Raw genomic sequence first — 12,891 nt, 5'->3', positions numbered from 1 at the left:
AATGTGGGTATTCCCACCTCTTATTCTTGTTCATGTTTTAGTTTTTTTGTTTGTTGCAGTTGCACCCGATTCAAAAGCCGAATGGCTCACAGGGCTATACCTAATAAGTTAAACTTGAAAAACTTGAAACTTCTTCCAAGATGTCTGGTGAGAGTGGAAGAGTAGGCCAAATGCTCTCTAGGGTGGCTCTATTGAGCTCCTTGCAGTAGAAACCCTTTCCGCTGCGTCTCGTGTGTGTCCACCGTGTGTCATGTGCCGTGTGTCCAGCGCTGTGTCCTCCACGTGAGAGGATACTCGAACGCTTTCATCAACTTCCTACGGCGACGCACACGTCAAGCGGCCAACGTGTTCCCATTTCACTTTGAACGCAGCCGCCTATTTAAAATAAATGGCAATAACAGCTCGGACGACTACACCGAAATCATTGGGTTTCCTGTCATTACAAACATGGGCTTCATCGGTTGGGCTGAAATTACGCGGCGCATGCCACCCCACTCCACACGTTACACAAGATGACTTGTCACAGACACAGGACGTTACAATGTTATCACTGAATGTGTCGACAGATGCCCTCTTTGCGCGCTAATACATTTCCGACCGTGACACGGTGTAGTGTACAAGCGACATACACACAGAGGGCTGAGTGCATCGCGTGGTCGAGTTGCAGACGGGAGGATGGCGGCAAGGGGTTCCCTGTCGCATTCTGAGAATTCATGCCGAAGGGGTAACCGTGGAGGCAGGGCCGGAGCTTAAAGCGGGGCGGTCCGCTCCGGTATGCATACACAGCATACCAGTAAGAAGCAAAGAGACTATATGATGGACCGGCAGGATATCATCGAGGTGAGCATTATGTATCAAATGTATTTTAAATGTGCTGGAATACTGTTACATAGTGTATCATGTATATTAAATCTACTATAATACCCTTACATGGTATACAGGTAAAAAGATAAAATATAAAAGGTCCAGTCTTGCAATTACTTGCTCACACCACTGTTGACAGAAGGCCACCACTAGAGGGAGTTCTAGAGAGTGCCTCTAGATGGAATTTGGCCTACTCTTCCATGCTATGTAGTTTACAGTGCATATATTCAATGCAGTAGAATACCATTACATTGTATATTTGTTCGATGCATACTGGCATCTTTTTCAAAGCACTTAAAACGCTGGGGCAGGGCCAGTGGTGTTGTCCGGGAAGCAGTTTCTCAATTTGCTATGGCAAACACTCTCTAGTCGGGCAGCAACTGGAGGAAGGTGCAATTGCCCCGCGAGAGACACAAACATCCATGATCATAACTCGTGGCCCAGTACGACGCACAAAGGGCCCTTCTGAGGCGACAGTGGGAAGGGGGAGGAGTGTGGGCGCCCGCGTTGCATTTACCTTCGCGGATGGCAGTGAAGGGCGTGCCTTCCTCCTCCTGCAGCCGGATCACTTTGAGTGCCACCAGCTTCCCGTTCACCCTGCGGGACAACACAGCAGTGAGACCCCACGTGCACCCTCCGTCCGACCCACTCCCTCGCCTTGTTAAGGCTCAGCAGCGTAGCTATCGCGTGCGCAGGTGGTGCAACTGCACACCGGGGCCTACGGTCCGGGCTACAAAGAGGCGAGTGGAAATTGAAGAGGGGTGGGGTGGGGGCACCATTTCATTCCTAGCACCAGGTTCCATACCAACCATGCTACTACCCCGCTGGTTGGGCTCCGGTGCATTTGGTTTCTGTTTAAAGCGTGCATGACGGAGATCCGTGCGGGTATTCCTGGATAAAGCAATAACACATGGTGGTGGTGTCACCTGGTTTAGGGCGAAGGGAAGCTTTCGTGAAATACACCGCTGTTTTGAAAAACACTGCTGCGACCAATCAGCATTGGCCTTGAGGTACAAGAGGGTGCATGCAGCCGTGGGTGTGCAATGGGAGTGATAGAACCATGAATGGCAGAAATGGGACATAGAGGGGTTTGTGGTTAGGGATAGGGTGAGGGATAGACCACTCCTGCATGGATTTAAGGTAAATACAGTCGTGCCCTGGGCAAAACGATTATTTTACATTCCTAAAATGTAATCTTCTGCTAACAGATAATACATTTGTTGCAATTTGTTACATACATCAATGCGACTTGCATATTAAGTGGTGGCCATTATACGCACACTTTAAGACATATCCGTAAAATTGCGAACAAATTATAAAGTTTCAAACATTTGGCATCCATCACAGCTTTGTGACCTGCTCGGACTCCCTAATCGCACACCCCTTAGGCTGCTCGGACTCCCTAATCGCACACCCCTTAGGCTGTGTCTGGGCCCACTGATTGGCTGCAGAACTCCTTTTATTCTGAGCAGCTACGATTTTTCATGCCACAGCGCACAAACCAAGGGGAACGATCAGGTTCACAGGAGTGCGGTGCAGACGCTGCCGCTGCATTCCCTATCGCTCGCATGCATTAACATGCGAAAAGCACCTGTGGCCACAGAAAATGATGCGATTCTGCTGGGTCCAATTTGCTTACACCCCACACCCCCATTCGACACTTCACTTCGCTTGCTAAGAGCACCTCGTATAATGTGATTTTCTTGCCGATTTGAATAACGTTTCAATACGGGCAATTCCAGTTACGTGACGTGCGTTTGAATCTTTTTCATAGCAAAACATTAACCGCCAATGGATTCGCTGCTTTAGGTAGAGTCGTAAGCTAGACATAGGTGGACATTTTGGAGCCTGGGCAGGGTGCCATCCATGCGCCCCCCCCTCCCACCACCTTGCTGTTGCAGTGCCAGCACAACCCCACCAAATATTTGAGGCCACCGGCAGCCACAGCTGGCTTCCAACAATTGCGCCGCACGTTCCGGCGACGCCTGGGGCAGCCACCCTGCCTGCCCCACCCTTGCTAGGGCACTGGCTTTAATGGTTACAAAATACCGGCTGCCCTGTTTATCCGTCCGGTGGCAGTGGTTATGTGGTGTGTGCAGGAGCGTCTGCATGCAGCATGCAAGGTGTGTGTGTGTGTGTGTACACAATTGTGAAATATACGGCTGGAATTTGAGCAAACTGATAGATAAGAAAAAAGATTTAGGAGGACAGTTATGGATGGGGTCTCCAAGTAGTGTGGCTCACTTGCTCTTGCCCTTGTAGACGGTGGCATAAGATCCTTCGCCCAGCTTCTCCAGCTTCTCGTATGAATCCACCTTCCCAAACTTCGGGCTCGTGGGCTGTAAAGGACCACATGGGCATTGTTAGTGCACTGTCACAAGCATTTGAAAAAAAAAAACTCAAACATTGAACCGCGCTGTAATTTTATACGCTAGTGCTGTATATCGAGTTGCACCTAGAAAGTCAACCTCGAATTTATTTGAAGCAATGTCTTGTGACATTTAACTTAGCCCTGAGCCCAGAGAGTTTATGCCTGGCTAGAATTTAAGAAGAGACGATTAGGCGCTACAGGTATTCCAGATTTGGCTACGACATAAGCACGGAATGGGCCTACTTTTTCAAGTAATGTAACAGGGATTTCACAATACATCGAGGCAACTGTTTTTGGTAATAACATCATTGTAACCCATTGTGATTCCACTGTTAGATGAAGGCTTCCCCACATCGCATTGGCCATGGATTGGTTGTTGCACCACACTGGTCAGTACGGATTAGAGAAGGTGGTAGCCCAAGGACTGGTTTGGAATTTACACGCCACCAGTGTTACCCATGGCAAGGATCTAACCCAATTTATAAAGGCAATGTTACGACTAGAAATAAATGAAGGGAGACAACGATGACTCACGACCACTCGTAGGTATGTAAATGTCTGCAAACACACAGGAGCATGTTAATATTATTCACCGGCATGCACAAGCTGCTGAAAAAGAATTCCCACGCGACGGTTATTACGTAATGAAAACGAAAGTAAGTGCATTCACGGCATGCCGCAAGGCCTGCACTGCGGTGGCCAAAGAAATCCACTTCCTTCAGACGGAATCCTTGGGCGCGCGGTCTCATTTGAATTGCTTAAGTTGAAAGGGAAGCCAGCTGCCGGGCAGAAGGGCGAACATCGTGGGCAGCACAACGAGTGTTACCCAAAGAACACACGGGAATGAACGCCAGCGAGTCCCTAGCGCTCATCTAAAGCTTGCCAACTCCACGAGGCATAGACGACTTTCCCCTTCCATCTCTCTCTCTCTCACTCGAGATAGAACAAGGAGCGGGAGAAGCGCCGAGCGAATCTACAGAGAGGGCGTCGGGTGAAAACTTACAACAGAAGATGTCCTAAAAGAAAGAACCCACCCGACATTGCTTCCCCAATGCTCCGCTGCGAAATGGGCACGGGAGATGTGATCAGCATTTAAATGCATGTGATAATGTATTCGTATAATGGATGTATGTGACATGAAGTTAAAGTTATCTGGCTGTAACATTCGTACCAAGTATTATTATTAGAGGAGGAGGAGGAGAAAGCAGCACATAGCCCCAGGCCAGGCAGGTTAATGTGTGTGCCGTGTCTGCAGCACATAAGCCACTGTGTCAGTGAGCCTTATTCTGCCTGTGTGCATCGGGTGTTCACCAAAGACTGTTTCATCCGGCACAAAACAGATAAGCATGCAGTTACTGCCAAAGCCCTCATGTTCCCAAGATAGCTGGGTTCCTTTTAACATTATTATTGCTTGCACGTCTGCATTTAAATAACATTTGTTTAAAGAAAAAAGCTGTTATCTTTTTCTCCAAATTTATTCTACTTGTGCTATCGGCAGCAAGAGATAAAGACTCCATTCACATGTCTCACACAGCAGTGTAACCCTTGATATTAGACAACAGCACATATAAGTGGATATCACGGATATACTTCTAAGATACATTGAAGCCACCAGTTGCATGCAGTATGACAGCAACTGATCTTTTCAATTCTCAGAGCTGAAATCTAAGCCGAATTCGGTGTAAAACTAAATTTAATTGGACGTGTTTTATTAGCGTGCTAACATTGGTGACAGGACTGAGGCCATCAGCTCACGACACTTGAGGACCCAATTGAAGCACAGGCAAATACCTGGATTTCAACCCAGGTCTAAGTGGTGCCAGCTTAGCCTCTAACCTCTGAGCCGCCCAATTACCTCATTGAATTACATAACAATGAAATCATCATCTTGAGCCAGGATCGGCGGATTGCTGAATTAAGGCCCCCCCCCCCCCCCCACGTTGTTGCCATATCTCATGGTTTTGCGATACAACATTCCATCTAGCACTTGAACAAGAGCTGATTTCATCGCTCCATCTCTGGGGTACAAGTTCTCTCTGTCGTATTTACATTTTTGGCTGCCAGCCCATAGTTAGTCTCGGCCATTTGCCATCATCCATGCTAGCATCATGTTCTGCCCAAACCCACATGCATTATTAATACAAAATAAAAGCATCTACACCTGTAAGGATAATGTTGTGAAGATACAATGGTGTTACAAGCACGTCTTTACATTCCTTTGTAATTATCTTTTTAATGTTGTTTTGTATTTCTAATATTCATACTCTTAGTTTTTTCGATAAAGTCACGTAGGTAAAAAAATGAAAATGAAATTAAAACAAAATAATAAAAATCACGACGTTTCGGAGGCAACACAAGTCTCCGTCATCAGGTGGGACCGTCACAGCCAGATTTGACTTGATACAGCAAATCTGGCTGTGACGGTCCCACCTGATGACGGAGACTTGTGTTGCCTCCGAAACGTCGTGATTTTTATTATTTTGTTTTTTATTCATTTTAATTTCATTTTTTTACCTACGTGACTTTACCGAAAAAACTAAGAGTATGAATCCTTGCAGTCACGAAAGCTTCAAATCTAGAATTTCTAATATTGACTGATCATCCTGTGTTCTAATAGTTTTGTTTTGCTTTGCTTGATGACAAAAAACGCCAGACCCTATCGTAAATGTGTCGAGCTCTGAAACTCTCGCTAGTCCTGTATTCTCGCTTGGCAATGCCTTTCAGAGGTGAGCTCGGCTTTTATCTTCACTGGAAATCAATCCCAGCCCAGTTGAAGGCACGCACAGACACCGATGGCGAGCCAAAGCACACGGCCAACGTGGGCAGAATGCCGTTACCCATCGAAACGGGGCGGGGGGGGGATAACAAATGAATGCATTACATCGATGTATCGAGCAATGTTATCATTATCAATCAGAAGCAAGTACCGCAGTGGCTGGGAGATGCACTTGTAAGATCACTTGGTATATTGTCGGAACGTTGCAATTCCAAATTCTGATTGGTGGTCAAATCAGCCAATCCTTCTGGGGTTGTTAAAATAAATACAGATATAGGGAAAGTTAATGTAGGCTGTCGCATGAATAAACTGCCCTTGCCATAAGAACATGGAATTTCCACCAATGTTTCATGACCGTCACAAAATTTGAACGCTGCCCTATACCCATTGACCGTGGAGACACTGGTCTTCGAAACATTACAATCCCACAGGTGTCTGCCCAACAGTCTATGTATGCAAATCCGGGGGGTATTTTATTTGTCTAAAGGGGGAGTGGGAAGGGGGGGTGTATACCCCCCCCCCTGGTTATTGCGCTGTACTACGATGCCCTGTGACCTGGGTTCAATTCCCAGCCATGGCAAGTGGCATCTGAACCTGCCCTGGCCTCCCCTAGGGCACAAACCAGCTTCACATACATGTCCAGTGCAGTATGTCAAACATCAGCACTGTGCCATGCCAACCTTCAAAGGTGCTCGATAACAGCACTCACCCTGATGGTGTACAAGGCTTAACCGGGGGGAGGGAAAGGGTAGTCTTTGTCATTTGGCCTCCGAGTCAAAATGTTCAGGTCCAAGCTCAAGACCTTTTTTATTCCACTGCCTATGATGGATTGCCTCTCTCTACAAATAAATACACCCACTGTTCCTGTACAACATGTTGAGATGTGGTCACATTTAGACACTATATCAATATACATTTGGTCAGAATTTTATTGAATTAGGGGTGGAGGGATCAGGAGGAGGATTATGATGTTGGATGATGATGATGATGAAGATAACGACAATGAAGAAAATAATGATGCTGACCATAATTATCCTAATGATAATAATTGATGACAATGGATGGTCCCATGGCGATGGATGGATGGCGCAGGTGGACGGATGGCACAAGCACTTACAGAACCCGGACTGGAATGGCGGAGCGAGCTCGGCGAGTCTCTGCCCGCCGTGCGGATGCCGCCGTCTGTGTCGGACGGCACACGCTTCACGCGGCCCGGGGGCCTCTCGGGCGGCTCCGAGGCGCTGTGGACGCGCCGCTGCGCCGCCGCCACCGCCGCCGCCTTGGCGCGCCGGTCCTCGGGAATCGTCTCCAGCTGGGAGATGACAGGGTCGGCGGCGAGGACGCTGCCACGGCCCCCCGACATCCTCGACACGGACATCTGCGACAAAAGGGGGTTGAAGAACCAACAGAGTTCGTGTAATTTTCTTTATTTAGTAGGGCGTTTGGAGAAGCGCGGGGTGATTTACACCGACACAAATTAGCTCTCCGATGATTGTGCCTTTGCCCATGTGGGCGGTGTGCTCAGGCACGTCGGTGTTTGTACATGGCTTCCAACAGGCCTGGCATTGATTTCCAGTGAAGGTAGCAACCGAGCTCACGTGGAAACAGCATCGCCGAGCAAGACAACAGCAGCAAGAGTTCCAACTACACCGGGTGTAGTTCAGCACGATGTCCAACGTTCCGCTCCACGTGCTGTCAACACGTCAGACGTCGCGTCGAACAGAGGGCAGTACAACCCGGCAAATAATCAGAGAGCTATACCGCACAACCGCGAAAACCTACGCACTAGTGATGATAATGATTAATGATGCTGACAACGATGATGACGGTAATGACGATGATGGTGTCTGGGGTCACCAGATGGAAAGCTATTTGATGGTGTCCGGGGTTGCCAAGTAGATTCCATTTGCACGTCTTGCAAAAGCGTGTCCAGTATTGGACAAAGATCAGTGATGCGAGCGATGCATTGCACTTTACTGCAAGTCACAATTAGGCGACTGCTTAATTCCCCACTTACGGAGGAGGTAACCTCCCAAGTGCAGGGCCAAAATCAATTTGACTGACGACATTATGTTTGTGTCCTGCTGCTGTTGGCCACAAAATGTGCAGCGCTTGAACAAATATGAAGTGCTTATTGAAATACCACTAATGTAATAATAATAATAATAATAACATCTCTCGTGTAAGGATGAAGGCAGTTCGGAAGGCAGGTGGATGGGTGGCTAAATTTGTTGATAGATAGGGAGGTGGACAGTGGAGTACTATGTAGGTAGACTGGTTGATAAGTATGTAGATTGGATGGTAGACATGTGGGAAGATTGGTAGACAAAGGTAGGTGGATCTCCTGTCATGTACTATGTTTCTCCTTTGTAGGAGAAAACTGGAGCAAGGCGAGAAGATAATGCAAGTTCAGGGTTACTGAACGTAAAATTATATTCAATATTTAACAATGATACATGGAGACATGTATTGATATAAAGAAATGGTTGAGATAGCGGGAATGACCTCAGAGACTATTTGTTCCTGAACATAAATTTGACATGATAATTTGAACATAGTTGATAACTTGACGGTTCATATATATCCACACATATACAATTACATCTTCACATTACTATATATTTTATACAATGCTAGTCAATATCCAACTTGACAAATTAATCTTAAAAAAAAACCAATATTCCTGACTGTCAGAAAATATATACCCACACATACATATCAAACACCAATAGAAAAACATTTAGATTTCAGGCTCAATTTTTAGCACATCGACAAAATAGCACTGAAAATGAAGAAAAACGCAATGGAGTAGTGATAAACCTAACAATATGACAGCACTGCCCTTGACAGATGACATGTCTAGAGTGCAGTCCTTTTCAAATGGCTCTGACACGTGGTTGCACAGTGCACCGCTGGTTCCTATTTTTGTTGGCATTTGGCTGGAAAAATGTGAAATATTTGGCAAATTAAATGGAGACAGCCTTTTTGTTCCCATCACACACTACGCCGTGCATGGAGCTCATGTAAACAAGGTCAAGGGGCACCCTGTGCTGTGCACGCGGTGTAACGCAGCAAGGATGCAGATGGGTAAGGATCAAAGATTCACATTTGCCACTGAATATTTTCTGGATCGCTGGTAGAATGGTGTAGGTGGCATTTGAATAATAGCCACGCGGCCATAGCGAGGGGTATGCTGGATGTGTGTTGTTGTGTGCGGAAATATTTTCCGGGTCGCCGGCCCAGCCAGACCCAGCTGAAATGATGCCCTGCTACATATGATAGGCAGGAGAGAGACCCAGTGAACGAAAGTAGAGGTATTGGTTGTCAATCCACTGCTGCACAGTTCCTCCCCACACTGTGTGGGTTGTTGAGGTTTTTTTTTACCATTCTTCACCACACTGGGCAGTGTGTTTGTGAAGGCAGAGAGTATAAATGTGGGCACAGACGTGCAGTACAACAATGGATTTTGCTGCCCTACCCTCGACTGCCCACTATGTAGGTAATGGTTATTGTTTGGTTACTATAATTTCACTCTAGCAGTCCACCCCACCCTCCACTGCAAAATAAATATACAACTACCGTATACAAAGTGGAGTAAATAAATAAGTATCTAAACAAATAATAATTGTTTGCAGGATTTTTTTTTTGCCAATGTGCAGTTATTACGAAAACAAGGAATGGATGTTCGTTTCACGTAAACACGCAGCAGATGTCGTGGGCAGTGGCAAAGCGAGGCAGGCCTTCCCATCAATTCAATTCGCATTGAGAAACGCTGACAGGAATACTTCGTGGCGGTAACCCACCCCTCACTGGCCCCACGTGGCCCGGTTACAAGGGCGATTCTTTCTAGCGGTGGCCGGTTGATTGTGAACGGAACCATCGGTGTTTTGGGCTCATTGAATAAAGCCAGAGCTCTATTGTTTTCTCCTCCATTCCATCTGAAGCCACGGAGTCATCTCTTGGTTTTGAGGATGAAAGAGCGGGCAATTAAAAGGGGCATCGGCGCAAACCAACGGAACTTAGTCGAAGCTTCACTTCACCGAAGACCTAATTACAGGAGAGGCTCTTGTGCCGTGTATATAATTGCACTTGAATGAAAATGTCTTGCATTTTGAAAGGGGGTTTAAATATAAATAAGTGCATTTCCTGCCTTTGTCTTTCTCGATTAACGCAGAAATGAAAACAAGATGAGTTTTTATGCTTTACATTCCAAAGGGAAATAACTCAATTGTTCAACAACAAGAACAATAAATAACACAAACATGTTTTTCACTTGCTTTAGGACCGGCTTGGTGTTGCTAACACAAAACCACATTTATCCTGCAAATGCCAGCATCAACTCAGGGAGAGATGAATTACATCCGCGTGTTTAAACACAACCTGTGCGCGCCGCCGCATTGGGTGTTTGGATATCCGTATCGGAGCGATTTCGTACGCTATATTTCCAAAGTACCGTGACATTAAGAAAAGGCGCACACGCATGTAGCCACCGAGCGTTTGCTCATTAGTTTTTACAGGCTTCCCCCTATAGCACTCAACCTCTGCTCCTCATTGACGCAAAGAGTGTCAACGAGCTCTACGGGAAACGTTCAAAATGAATTCCATTACTAGCGTCTGGATTGGAAAGCCGGTATGTGGTTTACTGCAGTGAACTAAATTCCCGCTGCAACCCCCACACACAAAGGCTATCTGTATCTGTTCCTAACCGAAGAGCACTTTATTTCATTACGGCAAATAAACACACAGGGCGAGGTAAACAAAGACACAAGTCCCCAGTGTGGTCCACAGAGACAAAGTTGAGGATAAAATTAAGTCAGAAAGCAACAACAACTCTTGTCACAAATCACAAGGGGGTGGTGTGGTCAGGAGCATGCCCAGCTGCCTTAGTCTCTCTCTCTCTGTGCTAATCTTTACACCCTGCATCAGCTACTCATTGAAGGCAGAGATGACCAATGGGAGGCCCAGATAATCACCACTGATGTTTGGCCATGGCCAATAAATTGAACTCAGTGCCCGTATTCACAACACAGCACGGTACCAGGTGCCCCACAACCCACCCATTTCTATGAGTATTATTACCCATTCTTAAGTGGAAACTACACTTTTAAAGTTTGCTCATTTGACCGATTTAACTGATTAACCAGGCAGCCGGGTAAATGAAATCGCCAGCCTGCCCACCCATACCCCGGCTTGTTGTGGCTGTGGTCGAGGCGCCAGGTCGCAGCGCAGTGAACTGACCACTTACCATAGCACTCTCGAAAATATGGTGAACACATATGCACACACGCACACACGCGCCGTTATATTATAGCTTCATTGGGCCAGTTTTAGATCACTCAATAGGCCAGGTTTACTTCTGCAATTGTTTTACATTCTTTAGCTTGGACCCCCCCCCCCCGCGAGGGTGGCCTCTGCATTCGTGCGTCATTTGTCCTAGGGAAAGTGCACACACACAAAACAAGATCCCCCGTGTAGCCTTAACAGACTGTCGGGGCAAGTGCTGTTAGCGAGCACCTATAAAGGCCGGCACGGCACAAGAGGGGGTGGGTGGCCACACAAGAGGGGGTGGGTGGCCAACACCACCAGGTACTAATTTGAGGCTGAGTCGACCTAAAGGAGGCCCAGGACCGGTTCGGATAATCGTCACTGGTGTTGGTCGTGATCGGGAATCGGTTCCCGGGTCGCCAGGTTCGTAGTGCAGCGTGCTAACCGCTACACTACCCTTGCACACGCATGCATGCACACACAGAGACTCTTGATGACTGTGCAGGAACATTGCGGTGGTTCTGAAACGCTCCAGAATGAAAGGGACCGTTTTACTTGCCACGAATAAATCATTAAGTTTAAGTCAAACCAGGAGCCATTTCTCACAGAACGAGTCCTTGCCTATAAACAAATGGCAGCTCACCGGCATTGGTCCAAGCAGGCCTCGCTCTGTTGACGAGACGACGAATGTCGATACTGGTGCAGTGCTGTTACTGGTACGGACCTCCTGGTTACACCAGCCCACAGGGGATTATTGTGTCCGTCCGTCGTGCAGGGAGGGGCTGGGTGGGAAGGGGAGGGTGGGGCTGGGTGGGGCTGGGTAGGGAGAGGCTGGTCACCCCGTGGTGCCCTTATAAAACTCAACGTTTAACCTACTCACGCCGGCTTGTGCCCGCCCTCACAGTCGAGCATATTTGCGGAATACACCACGCCGCCGTTGACCCTGGCCATTGACCGAGCAACCCAACGTTCCTACCAGCTCCCTCCGCACGAATGTGTTTGCTTGTGGTGAACCAACGCTACTGACAAGATGGCAACTCCAAGAAGGCCGTGCGACCGACGGCTTGCGTGTGAGAGACAGATGTGGAAAGGTGTTATCTATGTTGCGTTCGACTTCCCAATAGCTTGACAACTGAATAAGGTTGAGTATGTATGTTGAACTTCTTTCGCACCGTACGTAGCCAACCGTACTAATCGCAGGTGCTACATTTTCTGAGGTGTTACACCTCAGAATGGATGCTTCCTTCTCGTGATCTTTCTCTTACGCTGATGTTTGGATCCATGTCATTTAAGTGACACGTGAACGAATCCACGTGTAAATAAAACAACAGAACCCACGAGTAAATTACCCTAAACGCGCCAGACATCGTTAAATTGCCTGAAATGTGACCGGGTTGGGCCTGGTTAGTTTATTACCTGTATGCGTGACCACCACGGCTTGCCACGTGTTACGGGCGTGGGGATATGAGGGGACCATGGAAATGGCAGTGCTGAATGTTACCCCCTGGTGTACGCTGCGGGATTTCTCCAGACTCTCTGGTTTTCTCCCACGCAAAACCCAGCTCCCCGTTGGGGGCATTGGCCAAATATCCCAATGCAGCAGGCGGTGTGCAGG

At 47.4% G+C, this 12,891-nt stretch overlaps 1 protein-coding gene across 3 annotated transcripts in view; it reads right to left on the bottom strand.

The window, feature by feature from the left end:
- Positions 1–12,891, bottom strand: part of LOC144720944 (cyclin-dependent kinase 14-like) — a 122,356-nt gene that overhangs the window by 89,174 nt on the left and 20,291 nt on the right. For all 3 annotated transcript variants that reach the window (XM_078598135.1, XM_078598136.1, XM_078598137.1), the window contains exons 4-6: positions 7,129–7,389; positions 3,109–3,203; positions 1,382–1,461 (exon numbers count right to left, since the gene is read on the bottom strand). In XM_078598135.1, coding sequence (XP_078454261.1) covers positions 1,382–1,461; positions 3,109–3,203; positions 7,129–7,389 — 436 coding nt within the window. The remainder of the gene's footprint in view (positions 1–1,381; positions 1,462–3,108; positions 3,204–7,128; positions 7,390–12,891) is intronic.

Source organism: Lampetra planeri, chromosome 10, assembly GCF_965212315.1.
Source record: "Lampetra planeri chromosome 10, kcLamPlan1.2.h2, whole genome shotgun sequence".
NCBI classification, from domain to species: Eukaryota; Metazoa; Chordata; class Hyperoartia; order Petromyzontiformes; family Petromyzontidae; genus Lampetra; species Lampetra planeri.
This window is presented reverse-complemented; position numbering and strand designations above follow the sequence as displayed.